We start from the raw sequence: 20651 nt of genomic DNA, 5'->3' as shown, positions 1-20651 counted from the left end.
CCATGAATATGGCGTGCATAAAATATCACATTATTCTGTAAGCAACGAAAAGTCATGGCCCTCACTAATCTCATAACCCTGGATGTCAATGAATTTATCACATGAACAGTGGCCATATTATCACACCAAAAGTATACTGAAGCTGAAGAAAGCAGCTCCGCCCATAGCCAAATTGCAACCACAATTGGAAACAGTTCCAAAAAGGTCAAGTTACGGCATATGTCGGACTCTCTCCACTTTCTAGGCCACTGCTGGGCACACCAGCAGTCCTTAAAGATAATGCCAAATCCCAAAGCTCCGGAGGCATCTGACCTAACTTGAAACTGTGATTCCAACAAAATTTCTTATCTCCAGAAAGATATTCTGTTATAACTCTGAAGGAAGGTCAACCAGACCTCGAGGTCTGCCCGCATATCAGCAGAAACCCTAATGCGATGAAGGGGCCGTTTAGCCCCTTTCAGAGCATCACATAAGCGCCTAAGGAAGGCGCACCCTGGAGCAACTACTCTGCAGGCAAAATTGAGGTGCCCGACTAACTCTTGCAACTGACGCAGAGTCACTTCCTTGGCAGCGTGTGCTGCATCTACTAAAGCCCTCAAAGTCCCTAATATCTCCTTTGGGAGATTACAGGATTGCTGGACAGAATCAATGTGGATTCCAAGGAAGGACAAAGCAGTGGTGCGGCCCTCTGTCTTCTCCTGTGCTAACGGGACTCCCAGTTCCTCTGCTAAGGCCTCGAATTCTTCCATGAAGATCTTACATTGATTGGACTGTGAACTCCCTGCAAACAGGAAATTGTCCAAATAATGTATAGAATTGCTAGACCTGGTCCTAATTCTCCAAGCCCACTCGATAAACAAGCTGAACCATTCAAAGGTCAAGTAGGACCCAGAACATCCCATAGGGAGAGCCCTGTCCACAAAGAACTTTCCTTGAAAGGAAAATCCTAAAAGCTTGAAATCCTCTGGATGTACAGGCAAAAGGCGGAAGGCATGAGCTGATCCTACCTGTGGAACCTTGTAAAGACCCAAGATGTCTGAGATCCATGAGGAGATATCCGAGCTAAGTCCCCCGATGACTGCTATTAGATTTTTCTGAATGTCACATTTGTAGTTGGGGAGAAATTGATTGGAGTTAAAGAGAAAGTCTAAAGTGGCACGATAGGATGCTGGATGTTCTAAAATGAATATTTTCTTTTCTAGTCTAACAAGCAACTTTTAGCATTTCCAACAGCCTATGGCCCATTTAATATTGACGGGACTCGGCTTTGTATCCAATGCCCTGCATAGAATCACAGAGTTGGAAAGGGTACGACAATGGAAACAACTGATTCCATTGTCGTACTGCTCTAACTGTCAGGAAGTTTTTCCTGATGTCCAGCTGGAATCTGGCTTCCTTTTACTTGAGCCCATTATTCTGTGTCCTGGGAGGATCGAGAAGAGATCCTAGCCCTCCTCTGTGTGACAACCTTTTAAGTATTTGAAGAGTGCTATCATGTCTCCCCTCAATCTTCTCTTCTCCAAGCGAAACATGCCCAGCATTACTGACTGAAATCTGTGAACTGTGCCAATTGAGGACTGTGCCAGCTGAACCGTCACTGTGAACTGTGTCAGCTGAAGACCTTTTTATTCTCTCAGTATTTTAACACTTAATTTTAACTTAAATTTAAATTTAACTGTTCTAACTCTGTATTTTAATCTTATATCAATTTTGCTGTGTGGTTTTATCCTGGTTGTGCTTTTTATACTGTATTTTGTATTTGTGCTTTTAACCTGTTGTTTGCTTTGTTATGGTTTTAATTTTTGTGAACCATCCAGAGAGCTTCAGCTATTGGGCGGTATAAAAATGTAATAAACAAATAAATAAATAAATAAACAAACAAACTGTGGTGGACAGACCTTAAAAAATCTAGGAAATAACAGCATGTTGGCCCTTTGCAAAATTCCAAAATCCATTTTAATGTAATACTTTCATTGCACCAATGAAAAATAATAAAATTGTCTAAAGTTTTGAGTACTTGACATCCCTACATCTGGGAAGAGATTAAAGAAAGCAGGTAAGCTGTGAAACAAAGAAATTTGTCAAATGTTACAACAATTTTGTTGTGATTCGCAGTGCAACAACAACTGTGCTGTAACTTCAGAATGATCCACAGTGACCTCCAGAGTGGAATCAAACAGGAAGTGGGCATAGTTTTCCTTGTTTACAGAGCCGTTCAGTGTGCTAAACTGCCCACATTAGGTTACAATGAAGACAGTGTCACTCCAGAATGCCGGGAGCCATGTGCTTTCTTGTGATCCTTTTCACCAATTGACCCGTGGAGTGTCTATGGCCACCCTTTTCAAAAGGGAGCCTTCAATCATTATCTTTTCTGAAATACACCCAAAACTTTTCTCCTTTTGTCCTAAGAAGCAGAGTAGTGTTTCAATGTTTGTTCAATTTCAATGCTTGTCAATAGTAGTCACAGGAGCAGCCCTTCTGCTTGACTGTCTCTTGGAACTCCTGGCTGGACACCCATCTTTGCAGCTCACCTCGAAACGTTTGTTGTGGAGTCAGTACTGAGGCTTAGCAATGCCTGGACCCCAGGACCTTCTGATTCTACAGACTTGAAAACTCTATGATACCAGGGAATGCTGGTTTCACCCTACTCTTTAGATTTAGCCAGTGCTGCAGTGGTATACTTTGAAAGTGTGGACTCAACTTGAAAATAGGGCTAATTCCTCAAACAGTTGTAATGTTTACTAAGTATACATGTGACAAAGCAAGCATGGTAATCATGTTCAAACAATTGTAGCGTTCATTATATATTTAAAACAGAAAAATGGCTCCATGGATTGGTTAATTATTACTTATTTATTCACGTACATAAGGAAAATGATTGGAATAGGAAATATCACACAGTCAAATCTAGATATGCTACTTTAATCACAATTCAGGTTTATGTTCTTGTGTAGGAAGGATACTAAGGCCTTCAATGAAAATATAAATCCTGTATTTACACCTTTCTTCGTATTAGGAGCTCTCTGGTGTTCAACTCAGGTCTCATGACAATAATGTAGCATTTGGGGAAAAAGATGCAGCTGAGTAACCCAGCACTAGAAGCCAAGATGGAGAAGATCTCCACAGTCACCATGTACTTTCCCCTTGTGCTGAGGTAGGTTGGAACAAAGGACACCCACACACTGCAAAAGACTAACATGCTGAAGGTGATGAACTTGGCTTCATTAAAACTGTCAGGCAACTTCCTGGCCAGGAAGGCCACAGTGAAGCTGACAATAGCTAGGAGACCCATGTAACCCAAAACAAAGTAGAACATGACGACTGACCCTTCATTACACAGCAGGACATTTTCTTCAGTCACTGAAGTCATGTCTATATCTGGGAATGGGGGAGAAGTTGCCAGCCACAGAGTACAGATGCCTGCTTGAATACTGGAACACGAGAGGATAATCGAATATGCTAGTCTTTTCCCCACCCATTTCCTTATCTGGGATCCTGGTTTGGTAGCCATGAATGCAAGAACCACCGAGATCGTTTTTGCCAAGATGGTAGAAAGGGACACAGAGAAGATGATGCCAAAAGCAGTTTGTCGAAGAAGGCAGGTCCCCTTCTTAGGCTTTCCGATGAAGAGCAAGGAAGAGTTGAAACACAAGAGGAGGGAGAGGAGGAGGACGTAGGTGAGACTTAGGTTATTTGCTTTGACTATGGCAGTGTCCCGGTGCCTAATGAAGATGCCAAGCACCAGAGCTGTGATGAGAGACAAGAAAAGTACAGAAAACATGGAAATGCTGGCCAAAGTGTCTTTGAAATCTAGGAAATTTGGAATTTTAGGAATGCATTCATTCTTGAATTTGTTTGGATAGTAACCATTTGGACAATTGACACAAATTTCTGTATCTGAAAAACAAACATAAAAAAAATCATAAAGAACTTTTCCTAAAAGTTAAGTACTGCCTTTCTTGGCTAAGCCATTTCAGGTCACCAAGTTTGTTTTTTAATTACATTGGTAGGATATGAAAACCTTTGCATAACATACTTTTAAATGAATTTACAATTCTGGTATTTTTTCATTAACCTTTTTCTTTTAGAGTAATGTGACCTGTGTATAACATCATCTAAATATTGAATGATTTAAATATTTTTATATCCCTTCAAATTTTCAAACAAACTCGTTCTATGAGAGATGACCTTGGCCCAGCCATTTTCTTTTCTTTCAAGCTTTTCCATCTCATGAAATCTTGATTATGGTTTATCTAACTATGCATGGATCCCCAGCTCTATATTAAAGCTACTAATAGGATAGATAAAACATTGCTTTAAGGGTATTAAGGCCATTTGTACACCTGCCTTTTTCATGGGATCGTCAAGGGATCATCCTTGTGCATCCAAATGACACACATTGGATCCCAGGAGCAGGCAGAGATGATCCCTCCATTTGCCTGGGATAATAGTTTGGTGTAGAAAGGGCCTAAGAAACTTCTAAAACAACTGGAGGATATATTTTAAAACGAATAGTGGAACTTTGGTGGCTGGTAGAGAAGCTTTGCCCATCCATTTCTTAGGCAATCTTGTTAAGAGCCATGTGTGTTGTGAAGGAAGGCATGGCTTATAATCATTAGGCATGTTCTCTGCTCCGATTAGAATTAGAGAATCAGAAGCGAATTGGCCTGCTCCGCCTTGCCCAGAGGTGGAGTAAAAGCAAACTGTGGACTCCTAGAAGCAAGGCGAAGAGAAGCGCCCATTGGCGGAGCGATTCTCTTTTTGTGGCGCGATCCGATCGCCATTTTGAAAAATTTCGCCCATAGGATTGCATTGCGGAAAAGAATAGGGGATAACTGTGTTGTTTTTTAAGCTATCTTTCTGAAACTTCTTGTGCTTAGAGAGTTTTGGATGGAGGTTATTTTGAGCCCACTCTCAGCTCTCTGCGTGCTGTGGTTCACTTGCTATATTTTTTTGAAAAGTCGAGTAAAATCAGTGGGAAAAGGTACCTTTTTTGAAGTGCTGAGGGGCAGAGTCAACTCCTGGTCATGATCACATGATCCCAAAGTTGGAGGAAGGGATAGGCAAAACAGGTAACTTGGGATCCTGGGAAACTTCTGTTTCTACTTTGAACGGACTTTTCCCAGTGTTTTTTAAAACAGTAGCCCCACCAAATGCACAAACACAACCTGAAATCATATACTAAGCAAATATAACAGATAGGAAACACAGCACTGCTAACCCACCATAACCTTGGGGAACAACTGAATAGATGTGGTTCAAGGGGATGAGCTCCCCTAGGGCATGTGGACGTGCCCAGTGCACTCTCCTGACCTTGGAGAGCCATCAGAGTCCTCCAAAGTGTAACCCAGTGGAGAGAGAGTGAAGCTAATGCCTGTCATGAGTTGAAGTGGCAGGTCACTTCTCAAAGACTGGTCCCTACACAGGACCAGTCAAATTGGCATTATGATTCCCCCTCCCCCTGGGCACGTCCACTCCCCTCTTACTGGTAAAAGACAGATATAGCTTTTTTAAAAAAAATCTTTTTGTTGTTTATTCAGCAACACTACTGCTTTTAATTCCACCCCTCCTTTGCTTATTTATTTATTCCATTTTATATTATTTACTAGGCATGTGCTCCACTCCTATTAGAAGCGCAGAAGCAGGAGCGAATTGGCCTGCTCCGCCTTGCCCAGAGGCGGAGTAGAAGCGGACTGCGGACCCCTAGAAGCAAGGCGAAGAGAAGCAACCATTTTTCGGAGCTCCTCTTTCAGGCGGACCGCTCTGATCGCCATCTTGAAACATTTCGCCCATAGTTAACTGGGTTGATTTTGAAGCTATCGTTCTGAAAATTCTTGTGCTTAGACAGTCGTGGATGGGGGTCATTTTGAGACTACTCTCACCTCTCTGCGTGGTGCGGGTCGCGCGCTAGAATTTTTTTAAAAGTAGGGTAAAGGCGGGAAAAAGATTACCTTTTCGATTGCTGAGGGGCAGAGTCAACTCCTGGTCATGATCACATGATCCCAAAGTTGGAGGAGGGGATAGGCAAAATGGGTAACTTGGGATTCTGGGAAACTTCTCTTTCTTAATCTGAACGGACTTTCCCCAGTGTTTTTTAAAACAGTAGCCCCACCAAATGCACAAACACAACCTGAAATCATATACTAAGCCAATAATAAGAGAGCACTGCTACCCACCCTAACTTTGGGGAACAACTGAAAAGATGTGGTGCAAGGGGATGAGCTCCCCTAGGGCATCTCATTGTGGACGTGCCCCCACTCTCTCCTGTACTTGGAAGGCCATCAGAGCCTTCCAAAGAGAGTAACCCGGTGGAGCAATGCCTATCATGAGTTGAAGTGAGTGGTCGACTTCTCTTAGTGGTGGAGCAATGCCTATCATGAGTTGAAGTGACAGTTCCACTTCTTAGCGGTGGAGCAATGGCTTTCATGAGTTGAACTGACAGCCTTGCTTTTTAAAAGACTGGTCACTACTAGGACCAGTCAAATTGGCAGCTGCTTCCCCCTCCCCCGGGCACGTCCCCCTATTACTGGTAAAAGACAGATATAACCTTTTTTAAAAAGTTCTTCTTGTTGTTTATTTAGCAACACTGCTGCTTTTAATTCCACCCCTCCTTCGTTTATTTTATATGCATTACTGGCTTATCCTTGGCTCACTTCCTTATGCCCCCAGAAATGTCTGCTGCCTGCCTGACTGCCTGCCTTCCCTCTCTCCTCCCTGCCCGCCTTGCAGGGATGTTGTGTGTGTCTGGATTTGATTCAGGGGAGAAGTCCTTCCTGCGCTCACTTGGAGTTTTGGAAGTTCCAAATCCATTTTTCAAGTGTGGAAGAAGATTCATATAGGTTGATCTCTACTCCCCAATTCATGGCATGTTGGGATTTCCTTTGAAATGGCCCCATTGAGAGGTCTGCAGGTTTAAGCCCCGCCAAAAAACAGGGGATGATGGGACTGCCTTGAGTCTCGGAGTGCGGCATATGTATCCCTGGATAAGCTGTCATGGTGGTGAGTTTGAGGGTTTTTTTTAACGTGCAAATTGATGGAGCTATTGGAAAGGGGTGTGAATGGGTGTGGGATTTTCATAAATTCCCCAAAAATCAGGGGATGATGGGACTGCCTTGAGTCTCAGTGCGCATATGTATCCCTGGATAAGCTTTCATGGCGGCGAGTTTGAGGTTTCTAACGTGCAAATTGACAGAGCTATTGAAAGGGGTGTGAATGGGGTGCCCGATTTTCAAAAATTCCCCCAAAATCAGGGGATGATGGGATTGCCTTGAAACTTGGCGTCCATGTGGACACATGGATAAGCTATCATGGTGCCAAGTTTGAGGTTTCTAACGTACAAATTGACGTAGTTGTAGAATGGGACAATTTGGGGTGAGTTAAGCCGCGCCAAAAATCAGGGGATGATGGGATTGCCTTGAGTCTGGGCGTCCATGTGGACACATGGATAAGCTGTCATGGTGGTGAGCTTGAGGTTTCTAACGTGCAAATTGACAGAGCTATCCCAAGGGGTCTGAATGGGGTGCCCGATTTTCATAAATTCCCCAAAAATCAGGGGATAATGGGATTGCCTTGAAACTTGGCGTGCGTGTGTATACCCCCATGAGGTGTCATGGTGCCAAACATGAGGTTTCTAACTTGAACCAAAAAAAAGTTGTATACTTTTTTAGCTTAATGCAAGCCTATGGGGAAAAAAACGGAACTCCGATCCGGATCCGGAGCTCCGAGCGGAGTAGAGCGGAAATGGGCAGAGCAGGGGTGGGGCGAAGCGGCCTGATCCAAAAATTGCAGATCTGGAAGTGAAGCGGAGCGGGGGGTCCATGCACACCCCTATTATTTACACCCCATAGCCCAAGCTCTCCTGGCTTTTTCTCTTCAGTGAAGTCAGGCAGGCTGGTTAAACTCCTTATTGTTGTTGTTGTTGCTATTAATATTAATTACTAGTAGTGCTATTAACATTATTATTTTGTTGTTTAGTAATGGCTGTGATCACAATGCAGTCAATCAACTCTGAAGCAAGGATCACAAAGCTTTACTCTTATCCTCCTAGCCTCCTAGTAGTTATGGGATGCAAAAGAAAAGGCATCTCTCTGTGCTGCTCCCACCTCACAGGGATGGTTTGCAATGCATTACTGGCTTTGAAACTATCCTTTGCTCACTTCCTTGTACCCCCAGAAATGTCTGCTGCCTGCCTGCCTTCCCTCCCTCCTCCCCTGCCCACATCACAGGGATGGTTTGTGTGAGTCTTGCTTTGACTCAGGGGAGAAGTCCTTCCTGCGCTCACTTAGACTTTTGGCAGTTCCAAATCAATTTTTCAAGTGTGGAAGAAGATTCATATTTAGGTTTATCTCTACTCCCCAATTCATGGCATGTTTGGATTTCCTTTGAAATGGCCCCATTGAGCTGTCTGCAGCTTCAAATCCCTGAGATACTGGGGTGTCTGATTTTCAAAAATTCCCCAAAAATCAGGGGATGATGGGATTGCCTTGAGTCTCGGCGTGCATGTGTATCCATGGATAATCTATCATGGTGCCAAGTTTGAGGTTTCTAACATGAACATTGACAGAGCTATCGAAAGGGGTGTGAATTGAGGTTATGGGTGGTGCGTTAGAGGTTAGAGCCCCGCCAAAAATCAGGGGATGATGGGATTTGCTTGAAACTTGGCATGATTGTGGATCTAGATGGCATCTGTGAAGGTGCCCACTTCAATTTTTTTTATCTGTCAAAATGTCGGAGAAAAGTCCATGTCGGAAAATGGGGTGTCCAATTTTCATAAATTCCCCAAAAATCAGGGGAGGCTTGGATTGGCTTGAGCTTTGGCATGCTTGTGTATATGTCCATGAGGTGTGATGGTGCCAAACTTGAGGTTTCTAACTGTAACAGAAAAAAAGTTGTATACTTTTTTGGCTTTCAATGCAAGTCTATGGGGGGGGGAAGCGGAGCTCCGATCCGGAGCTCCGCAGTGGAGCGGAACAGACTAAAGGCGGAGTGGGACAGAGCGAAGCGGCCCGATCCACAAATTGCAGATCTGGAAGAGAAGCAGATCGGGGGGTCCATGCACACCCATAATAATCATGTCTCTTATCCTCTTCTTTCACTTCCATCATTAGCTCAGTACCATCCAACTTTTCTATATTTCTTGCTTATTATTGAGAATCATGAAGGATTTGAAACACCCCAGTAGCCTAGTTTGGCTTGGCTGCTGGAGGCTTTCCCGACCTGGAGCACAAACAGTCATAATTAGGCAGTTTCAGTAACAGTAGGCAGTTTCAGTGCAGGTTCAAGTGGAAGAAGAGGAGAAACCAAAATTTGACGAACATCCTGAAGTATCTTTGAAGAAGGGAGGCTTCTTCATGTATGCTCCTGTGACTTCTTTCTTCATTAGGGGTGCAGGGTACCTCTTCCTGTTCTTATAGAGTACCAGCTATTACTCCTTTAGCATTTTCTGGGAACTTTATTTTTATGAATGCTAAAATGTTTTACCTATGTTTCTAAAACTGTCCCCCTCAAGATGGACAAGAGGAAAAGTCAATAAAATTACATCTATCAATTGCAATGCATAAGATGTCAAAAACTCTTGAGAATGTAATTGACAATAGAACATGGAGAAGGGTTGCTTGCCAGTAATATGTATCAGTGATACCATATGTCCTACCATTCTTGTTTGAGAACATCCCATCTGGACATGGAGCACAATCATAGCAGCAAAATTTCTCCCCCTCTATCTTTTTCTTGCTGTACCCTGGATGGCAGTTGTCAGTACACTGTGAAAGAGGTGGCACCTATTCGAAGAGCTTAGTATTAACTTGATGTTCGAGGAATTAATTTCACTTCAGATGATCTATTAGTAAGCAGGAAGACCAATGATACTGAATAGATGGCACAAAATGTAGGAGGAGTATCTAAACTTCACCTATGAACCTTAGAAGATTAAATCTTAGGATGACCATATGAAAAAGAGGACAGGGCTCCTGTATCTAACAGTTGCATAGAAAAGGGAATTTCAGCAGGTGTCATTTGTATGCATGTCACACCTGGTGAAATTTCCTGTTCACCACAACAGTCAAAGCAGCAGGAGCTATACTGCAGCTATACCGTGACCAGATTTAAAAGAGGGCAGGGCACTTGCAGCTTTAACCGTTGTGATGAAGAGGAAATTTCACCAGGTTCTCCATATATACAAATGACACCTGCTGAAATTCCCTTTTCTATGCAACTGTTAAAGATACAGGAGCCCTGTCCTCCTTTTCATATGGTCACCCTTTTAAAACTTCCATTCCTTATCTGATCTAGGATACAAGTAGTTTAGCATTTCATTCCACACCAGTCTCAGAATTCTCATGAAGGTAATGATGAGCAACATCATCTTTCCTTTCTTCTACTCTTTTTCCTTGTAACAGGGGGCTCGTTACACCAAGCAGGATATTCCACTATGGAAGCGGTATATAAAAGGCAGGAGCCACACTACTTCTTTATAGTGGTATTGAAAATGCACTGACAACTGTTGGGTCCCCTTGAGACATACGACATACTACCACTTTCATACCGCTATATGCTACTTGGTGTGGCTCTTGCCTTTTATATACCTCTTTCATCATTAAATATCCTGCTTGGTGAAGATGAGTCCAGGGATTGCACTAGGCAGGGTAAAAAAATATTGATAACCTTTTACTTGAGAGGTACTGAATGTAGGCTGCCTTGAAGAATAGATTCCCACAATACTTTTTATCTATACCCCTCAAGATTGCACCCCACTATAGTACGTGAAACCTGTAGAGATAAGTAACAGAATGATTGTCTTCACTCAGGCCTCATCTACACCAACTAGGATATTGCACTATGAAAGCGGTACGAAAGTGTTATATATAATGCAGGAGCCACACCACTGCTTAATAGTGGTATTAAAAAACACTGACAACTGTTGGGGCCCATTGACCCACACCATACACCGCTTTCATACTGCTATATTCTGCTTTGTGTGGCTCCTGCCTTTTATATACTGCTTTCATACTGCATTATCCTGCTTGGTGTAGATGAGGCCTCAGACTCACAAACTCAATGAAAGTGTTAGAGCTTTCAAACATTTATTAAAACAATTTAAGAAAGTTACACAAACACATGAACCTCCATTCAGCCAAGCAAATTAAAAGGATATACTCATCAGTCTGGAAGATTCCTGAAGAACAAGATCTTTACTTAGACAAACATAGACGAACACCCTCTCCCAATGACTAAACTGGTTTTGGACTCTTTCCCATTCTCAAGAAAGACCTTGGTTTTAGGCCTAGCAACTTGGCTCAATCCAGTGCTGAAAAGTCAGCTTAGGTCTTGATGGTTTGAGAAAAGAAAAAAGAGAATCTGTATACTCACACATTTTGCATCACTCATACTGACTCTGCAAAGGAGTTCTTCTCTGCAAATGGGCTTCTTTTTCTCCCAGACAAAACCAAGGAGTCACTGGGGCCTACATGTTAGGCTCAGAGCAATGTCTTGGATGTCATGCCTGAGGGAAAGGAAATTTCTCCTTTGTGTTCAGACTTAAATACCCTTCTCAAAGACAAAGATCTCCCTCCTAATACTTATTCTAAGTCTATTGGTCCACATCATCAATTTAGATCATCCTCTTCCCAGAATGTTCCATCCCTTCTGATGTACAGTACTTTTGCTTTTCAAGTGGTCAACTGTGTGGCTTCCTTCTCAGTTCTTCAGGATTTTTTAAACCACAACTCTATCTTTTCATCACCGTGAACCTTTCCTTTCACTTAGTTCCTTTAACAGGAACACATACAGTTGGTAAAAGTCACAAGTTCTTATGACTAATGTCTTTGAGCAATATCAAATCATATTTCCAAATCATATTTCATCAGGCCTTATCTACACCAAAGTATCTAACCATTGATACACTGTTCTATGTGTGCATGCCTCCTTGCCCCCTTAACATTAAATCATTTCCCCATCACTTGTGCATCTATTTAAACCCATTCTATGCCACCCAAAGCTTCATTCGCTATGCTATGCCAACAAACTCTTATAACGCAATGCTTACACATATTCAATAAAATTGACAATGAAAAAAAAATCCTTCAAGTAGACATTGCACAGAGAAAGAGGTGGCATCTGTCCAAAAAGTATTGCAAGAGGTTTATATTAAGAAAAAGTTTGGCGAGCCCATGACACATATAAATTATTGACCAGTAAAAAGGAAGGCAAAAGTCAAGGAATATTAGATAACTAAGTGCACAGGCGGTGCATTCATTTAGAGTTATATCCAATTCACCAAACACTGCACGAACTCTACAATATTTGAATTTCCATACTTAGTCTTTCTCAGATTTCACATGAATGTAACAATGGGTAACACCACTAGTGCACCATATTCCCTTCCTACACCTAAGGATTATCCCAGGAAAATGGAGGGATCATGCCTGTCTGCTCCCGAGATCCCCTGTGTGTCATTTGGATGCACACAAATGATCCCTGGATGATCCTGGGGGAAAAGGCAAGTGTAGAAATGGCCTAAGTCAAAACCTGTCCTGTCAGATGTTGAATTTTTGTTACGTTGGGTTTTTTTCAAGTGGAATCTTCACCCACCATATATTGTTTTGGCCCTTTGAAAAAGCCATTTCTCCTCTTTCCCACTACAGTGTTCCAATGAATTTTGAATTAATTATGCCTTGTGTAAAGAAATGCACTTCTTTCCCCACCTGAGTCAGGTCTCGGTGCCATTTGATTCTATCCTCATTAATGGTGACTCCTTTGCCTGGAGGAGCATGAGGATCCAGCCTTCCCACTTTGACCCTGACACAGGACTTATTTGGGAAGGTGACAAAGTTTGTAATATCAAATCCCCCTTCAAGTTCTCCACGTTCATTAAATGTAATTTCATCTCCAGCAGTGTTGTTGAATGAGATTGTCTGAATCAATGAGTGGAGCTAGATGGAGAGAGAAAGCCAATCAAAGGGTTTAGAAAATGTTGTAATATTATCATGAAGATTGTTCAAATAGGTTTCATGGCCTGGGAAAGAAGTATTAAACATACAACATCTGCACAAGGAATCCCAATAAATTGTTGTTGTTGTTGTTGTTGTTGTTGTTGTTGTTATTATTATTATTATTATTATTATTATTTATTCAATTTATACCCTGCCTATCTACGAAATAACATATAAGACCCCCACCCCAAATATAAGAAAAAAGAAAAGATATAGGTGCTAGCTACCTCATTGACATAACATAGGTTAGTTTTTAGGATTCTGGCTACAGCATGTCACTCGATAGACCAAAAATTACACCATGACTGTTGACTTCTGTCATTGTGAAAATGTTACCTGCCAGGGTTCTACATTCTCAGGAAACAATCTTTCTCCACTCTCCATTGTTCTGTGGTTGACTCTAGCCATGTAGAAGGTGTGTAAGGCTTGTGCCACAGTGTAGACAGCATTGTAGATACTGTAGCTGTGGCCGCTCATGTTCATATCAAAAACACCTCCAGGAAGACTCTCCAGCATCTCCTCTCCGGTACATGTTCCACCTATGAGACTCACAATTGAGGGTGAAAATGAACAACAAAATGCTTGTTCCCAGAAATCATGAACAAAACCGTCTTCTTTTTCCCAGAAAGGATTTACAAGCTGAAGAAATTCTTGGAAGCCTTGAAGCTCCATTGATGGAATTGTAAAGGAGATGGCACCATGGAGGAATTGTATATCAAATCCACCAAGTATTACTAAGGTATTCATTATGAAATCAATTTGGGCTGTCGTTATCCATACTTTTGCTGCAGAGAACCTCTCCTTATTCTGAGGAAAAATTAGCGGAAGCATCCTGCTTCCATATATTAAAAATTCCAACCATGTTATGGCTGAAGATTCTCCATGTATAACAACCGCATTGGCTTTGCTCTCCATGAGAGTTTGCAAAAGTCCCAATTTTTCAAAGATGATTTTATGCATATCATGGAGATAAACATTTTTTTCAAATCTTTCTGTGAATGTTGAACAGATTCTGTTCTGCAAAAGCAGAGACTCCATGACCTGCAAGAAATGATCTCCTCCCTCATCCTTCGTAGCCATGAGTACAACCCAGTTCCATCTGAAATGCTGAAATAACTGGACAAGTCCTTGGTATTGCAGGTCTACATTAGGGACAATGCGGTAAAAGGAAGGGGAATTGGTTTGTTCTTTCACTGCAGACTTAAATGAGCCATATGAAACCTAAAACAAGGAAGGAAAGAGAAGCAAAGAAAAAGAGAGAAAGAATGACATTTCAGAATGTCCTTTTTACTTTAGTACATACAGCTTAGCATATTGAATACAGGTTGCAAAGTTTGGTGAAAAATAGCTGTGTATGGTATTCATTCTTGTGAAGGAGGGGTGTCATGCATTGGTTTGGTGATGTATTGAGCAGCTGGTCACACCGATTAAAGAGGGGTGGGTTTTTTTTGCCCCATATAAGCCTACAGCAGAAAACAGATGATTAGTTTCACTCTGAAGCTAAAATGCTGTAAGTACATCAAGCACTTGAGAGAAATTCTCTTAGAGGGGGCTGTTCCCTTTCAGCATGGGATGTTACCTCACAAGGTTAGACTGTGAGGTTCATCAGACAAGCTTTTTATCACACACTCGCTACTGCCCACTTATGGATATACGTGTGTCCTTTACACATCGTTGTCTACCTCCCACTCCTACAGCTCATTTTTCCATTGCAAAACATACCTCTTTTAATCTATTCCCCCTCTTAAAAATAATGGAATGTAGCACAATCTCTTGCTGTGTGAAGGAGAAGTGGCACGACAAAAAATGCCTCCTGAATGGGCCATGTGGTCTTGGTTAATGAGAGTCAAAAGTGGAGGTGGAGAAGGGTCCGTCATGAAATGCCTGTGTGATGACGCTCTATATGTTAGTACATGGATTGGGACTCTAGCATAGGGAAGGCTAGGGAGATTTGCATCCTTTGCCCCCACTGTAGTCCCAATCTGGATCAGGCCCCTTCATCCCTCCAATTCACATTACCCAAAAAGCTTTAATGTAAATAGCAGGCAAAGGGTTAAAACCCACTATCCTTAATTTAGGATCCTGATCCGTATTAAGTCCCGGTATTTAACTTTAATTGAACAAAGATGAAAAAGCTACATCAGAAAAGTAACATGAAATTCAGCCTTCAGGGAATTTGTGGGATGGAACACACAGATCAGGAAATTATAATGAACAGGACATCACACCACCTTTTTGAAAGCTGAAATGTAGTATAAGGTTTCCCAAACCTGCTTTTCCTTTCTATGTGGTGTGGGAAAACATTGAGATTGGGACCCATGGGCTGATTTTCTTTCCCGAAGGCAGAAATATGTGTGAAGCCATGGTCCCTCTTTGTGTTATCATGCATTCATAAATTCATACTCATATATGTGTTCATTCAACCCAGGTTGAGCTGTACAAATAATCTGTACCCTTAATTAAGTTCTACTGGAGTACCTATGTAGTAGGGCTGTGCACACCCCCAATTCAACATATATGCTATGAAATGTGTCCCTGTGTGAGATTACTCTAGACTTACTGATGAACCCAAATTCTGATTGATGTGAAATGTAATTTCCCCTTTCTTTGCCCCCCGCCAATGAATATTTTTCTTGTGCTTCCACTGTCTCCAACTTACTTCTTTGCAGAAAAACATCCCCCACATTTTACATATATAAACATACATAGAGATGCACAACTGGTCAAAGATTCCTCCAGATATTTCTATCCTACCACCACTGGAACAATCTTTCTCTACACATGTTAAGCTCACCATGTTAGCTTGACATTTAGTAGAAGCAGAGACACTGGAATCACTGGATCAATTCCAGGTATGACTAAAGCTGGATTAAACCCTCAAGATTTGGAACATCCCACTTCTCATCTAAAAATTTGAATACCCCCATAGTATTCCAAATGAAACTCTACTTAGTTCAGCTACTCTGCTCCCCACTCCATTACTACCACTGCATCCTGTCAAACCATCAAATTGCTCCTGGAAGGAGTGTTGAAGAATGAATTACAGAGGAGTCTGGAGGAATCACCATGAGCTGATCCTACCTGTGGAACCTTGTAAAGACCTAAGATGTCTGCGATTCGCGAGGAGGCATCAGAACTAAGTCCCCCGATGACTCCTATTAGATTTTTCTGGATGTCACATTTGTAGTTGGGGAGAAACTGATGGGAGTTAAAGAGAAAGTCTAAAGTGGCACGATAGGTCCTCTTTGAATCAGTGTAGCTGTCATAGATGTGGAACCCAAGAGTGACATTGGGCAGGATCTTGGGATTGTCATTGATCTCATCTATGGCAAACACCAAAGCCAGGACATGCTGGTAGAACTTTGTCGACACCCTGCAAAAAGGTAACATGCTGTTTCATAGGAGAGTTAAGTGGTGCACAAGATAAACAAGTGTATGGTGATGCACGTTGCTGCAAACCCCCCCCCCCCAACTTTAAGTATAACCTGGTGGGATCTGAGCTGGTGGTGATCAAAGAGGAAAGAAATCTTGGAGTTTTGGTGGAAAGCTCGATGAAAATGTCCACCTAGTGTGTGGCCAGTGTAAAGAAGGCAAACTCCACGTTAGGCATTCTAAGAAAAGGAATTGAGAATGAAACTGCGAGTATCACAATGCCTTTATGCAAATCTATGGTGCAGCCACACTTCGAATACTGCGTACAGTTCTGGTCACCACACCTAAAAAACGGATATTATAGGGCTGGAAAAAGTGCAGAAAATGTCAACTAAAGTGATTAAGGGGCTGGAGCTTCTCCCCTATGAGGGAAGGTTACAGAAGCTGGGATTGTTCCGCTTGGAAAAAAGAAGGATAAGGGGAGACATGATAAAAGTGTACAACATTATGCATAATGTGGAGAATGGGGATAGGGAGACATTTTTCTCCAATTTCAAAATACTAGAACCGTGGGTCATCCCATGAAGCTGATTGGTGGAAGAGTCAGGACAAATAAAAGGAAGCACTTCTTCACACAGTGCATAGTTAAATTATGGAGTTCACTACCACAAGATGTAGTGATGGTCACTAATTCGGATGGCTTTAAAAGGAGTTTTGATAAATAACTGGAGGAGAAGGCTATCAATGGCTACTACTATTGAAGTTTATGTGCTACCTCCAGTATCTGAAACAATAAGCCTATGAGCACCAGCTGCTGGGGTCCTAGTTCTACTAATTATTACACATCTTCTTTTCAAAAATGGATGAAGGAGGTGTCAACATGTCATATCACCCTGTGGAAGAAGGGATCCCATCCAGCAGCACTCCATCCTTCTGTTTCTTTACAAAGATCTACTCCCATTACTTACTAAGACTATAAGTGCTTTGCAGTCTGCCATACAAATCTAAAGAATCACCAAAATAAAAACAGAGATAATTTGGGAGAAGGTGTAGAAGGAGAATTCCTTACATGAGAAATTTTATCTTCTCCTTAGAAGGATGTCTGAGGAATGACACTTTGGGGGGAGGGTAATGGAGATGAGATGTCACCCCACCGATGAAGAGATCCCCTGGCTGGTACCACTCTTGTGGAATGTAGGGAGGCTGATTTCCACTGCACTTCATGGCGTGCACTTTCCACACCACGTTTGGCAGCAACAGAAAGAGCAGCAGCAGGAGCAACAGCAACACCATCCTCGTGTCAAAGTCCCCTCCACGCATCGGGGCTCCTGTGTCTCTTTCTACATCAACATGGTTGCTACCATCAGTAGGACTTGAACAAGGTGCATGGCAGCAGATTCTGAAAATGGGTCTGAGTGAAGAGAAGTGTTTCCTCTGAATCCTGATGTTCAAAAGTGCAACAAGAGTAACCCTTGAGTGCCAATAGAGCACCACCATCTGAATCTTGAGGTGTGCAATGGAAGAGGGAAAGCGATCCAAAAGACAGAGCCCTGGTTCCCTCTTCTCATGATTCTTAGCAATCAATGGGCCATTGGGGGACTTATACATATTTCAGACTTGCTTGGTGATTTTCTTTTTCCTAGAAAGCTTTTTGAGTTGGTAAATCAATTATAGCAATTGTGATAATTGCAGGGGAGATGAGTACTTCTGCAATGATTTTGGCCTCCATGATGCAACATCAGTAGCAGAAGTGCTGGAATCAACATGTTTGTGTGATCTCCCTGCTATGCTGTGTTGCTTCAGAATGGTGAGGAAGGAAATAGTAGGCGGAATCATGGAGTTGGATGGGACTTCAAAGGTCATCTAGTCCAACTCATGCCAAGGCAGGAAATGTCCTATACTTTACTAAAGCAGGCTCTACACTACTACTTTCAAACAGTTTATAACAGCAGTGACAACTGTTGGGGCCCAGGACACCCTCCTTATACAGTTTTAAAGCTGTTTTCAAAGTGTCATACCCTGCTTAGTGTAGATCCGGCTTAGGTGGGTAAGAGAGTTCACATAAGTAGGTACATTGAGAATGATGCACAGTGACTCTTAGAATGGAGGGGAGCATGCTTGGAATAGAAATTCCACTCCTATAACAGACCTTTTCCTGTTTTTGAAAATGTAAATCAAAGGACAAGAAGGAATTTTGGAAATGGGCACATAAAGATGTTGCAATGATATCTGCATCATCACCCAGAAACATTTTGTGAATGGTAACTGTAAAGATAACCATGACTGCCTGAAGATAAACATGCACTATTTTACATGTCAATTCTGCCTGAGAAGACAGTCTACATTTTCCCCTGCCCCTGTATGCATATGCAGCTCTGCCAATTTGAGGTTAACTCTCTGTGTATATGGTGAATTTGACAGTGTCCATGAAACTTTAGCTAGAATAAATGTGGTAGAATAAATGCTACTAAAATCTTTTGGTGTGAAATTTCCCAGCTCTGCCACTGTGAACATTGTACTTCACAAAATATTGTGGCTATCTATTATACACATTCCCTCTTTTCATTTTGGAAAGGGTTGTCCGATCACCCTGTGGAGGAGGCAGCCCATCCAACACCACTCCATCCTTCCATTTCTTTAAAAAGAACCCATTATTTACTGATAACTTAAGTATTTTGGAGTTGTTTGGACAAATATAAACGTGCGCTCTCTCTCTCTCTCTCTCACACACACACACACACACAAATAAAAATGAAGATCATTTTGGGTCTGGGGAAGAATTCCTTACATTGGAATCTGAATCTTCTCCCTTGAAGGATGTCTTCTGAATGAAATTTTAGGGGGTAAGTATTGGATGTGAGATGTTATTCCACCAATAAGGAGATCACCTGACTGGTACCATTCATGTGGAATATATGTAGGTTTATTTCCGGTGCACTTAAAACTATTTGCTTTCCATACCACATTTCGCAGTAACAGCAGCAGGAGCAGCAGCAGAAGGACCATCTTTGTGTCCAACTCCCCTCCACACATCGGGTCTCCTTTGTCACTCTCTATAGCAACACAATTGCTACCATTAGTAGGAGTTGAACAAGGTGTGTAGCAGCAGATGCTGGTAATGCAACTGAGTGAAGAGACGTGTGCCCTCTGTGTCCTTAAACACAACAGTGCAACAAAAGCAAGCCTTGAGTGCCAATTGAGAGTCACCATCTGACACTTGAGGTTTACAACGGAAAAGTGATCTATGGCCTCATCTACACTAAGCAGGATATTGCACTATGAAAGTGGTATGAAAGCAGTATATCAAAAGCAAGAGCCACATTACAGCTTTATAGCGGTATTGAAGTGCACTGAAAACTGCTGGGGCCCATAGACACATACCATATACTGCTTCCATACCACTATATCCTGATTGGTGTGGCTCCTGCCTTTTATATTTAACTTTCATAGTGCAATATCTTGCTTGGTTTAGATAAGGCCAAAATGATGAAACCCCGGTTCTCTCTTCTTGTGATTCTTCATGGTCAATGGCACATTTTGAAAGGTATAAATAGTTCAGAATTACTTGGTCTTTACCTTCCTCTCAAGAAAACTTTTTAAGATGGTAAATCAATTAGAGCAATTGTGATAATTATAGGGGAGATAAGCACTTGTGCCATGTTTTTTGCCTCCATAATGCAACATCAATAGCAGAAGTGCAGAAAGAAACATGTTTCTCTGATCTCCACACTATATTCTGCTGCTCCCTAATGGTGAGGAAGGGAATAGTAGTTAGTGTTGGACCTCAAAAGTCATCTAATCCAGCCCCTGCCAATGCAGAAAATCTGCTGTAATTTTATGGGAGTGGGGATTTAACAGAAATAGATACATTGATGTTGACTCAAACTGACTCCTAGAGTGGAATCAATGAGGGGGTGACCATGTTAGGAATAAAAATGCCACTTCTTTCACTGTCTTCCTCTCTTTGCAAATGTAAAAGAAATTGCAAATGTGAAACAAAACAAAAGAAAAACAGAAAGAAGGTACCCATCATAGTCATGCACTAGAACATAAATGGATTTAAAAAACAACTGTCAAGGATGAAATGATAAGAAACTTTGCTGGAATTTTTCTAAAATGAATATTTTCTTTTCTAGTCTAACAAGCAACTTTTAGCATTTCCAACAGCCTATGGCCCATTTAATATTGACGGGACTTGGCTTTGTATACGATGCCCTGCATAGAATCATAGAATCGCAGAGTTGGAAGGGGTCAACAAGGCCATCGAGTCCAACCCCCTGCTCAGCGCAG

At 41.9% G+C, this 20651-nt stretch overlaps 1 protein-coding gene across 1 annotated transcript; it reads right to left on the bottom strand.

Annotated features, from left to right (window-relative positions):
* Positions 1-344: 344 nt before the first annotated feature.
* LOC134405812 (vomeronasal type-2 receptor 26-like) lies at positions 345-17585 on the bottom strand. The gene is made up of 7 exons (XM_063137064.1): positions 17431-17585; positions 16071-16362; positions 13326-14210; positions 12702-12929; positions 9653-9779; positions 3002-3897; positions 345-1094 (listed from the first exon to the last, which is right to left on the bottom strand). The coding sequence occupies exons 1-7, from the start codon at positions 17583-17585 to the stop codon at positions 345-347; spliced, it is 3333 nt and encodes a 1110-aa protein (XP_062993134.1).
* Positions 17586-20651: the final 3066 nt, after the last annotated feature.

This window comes from Elgaria multicarinata, chromosome 11 (genome assembly GCF_023053635.1).
Source record: "Elgaria multicarinata webbii isolate HBS135686 ecotype San Diego chromosome 11, rElgMul1.1.pri, whole genome shotgun sequence".
Lineage (NCBI taxonomy): Eukaryota > Metazoa > Chordata > Lepidosauria > Squamata > Anguidae > Elgaria > Elgaria multicarinata.
Note: the sequence above shows the minus strand (reverse complement) of the source record. Positions and strands in the feature narration are given on the sequence as shown.

What these genes read in the sequence shown, in the direction of transcription:
- LOC134405812 (XM_063137064.1), bottom strand. Translation starts at nt 17,585, where the DNA reads ATGAAGTGCAGTGGAAATCAGCCTCCCTACATTCCACAAGAGTGGTAC. An exon ending in GATGTTCTCAAACAAGAATG is followed by an intron (nt 3,898 to 9,652) that starts GTAGGACATATG and finishes TTTGTTTTTCAG; the next exon opens with ATACAGAAATTTGTGTCAAT. An exon ending in AGCTCCTAATACGAAGAAAG is followed by an intron (nt 1,095 to 3,001) that starts GTGTAAATACAG and finishes TGTGACATTCAG; the next exon opens with AAAAATCTAATAGCAGTCAT.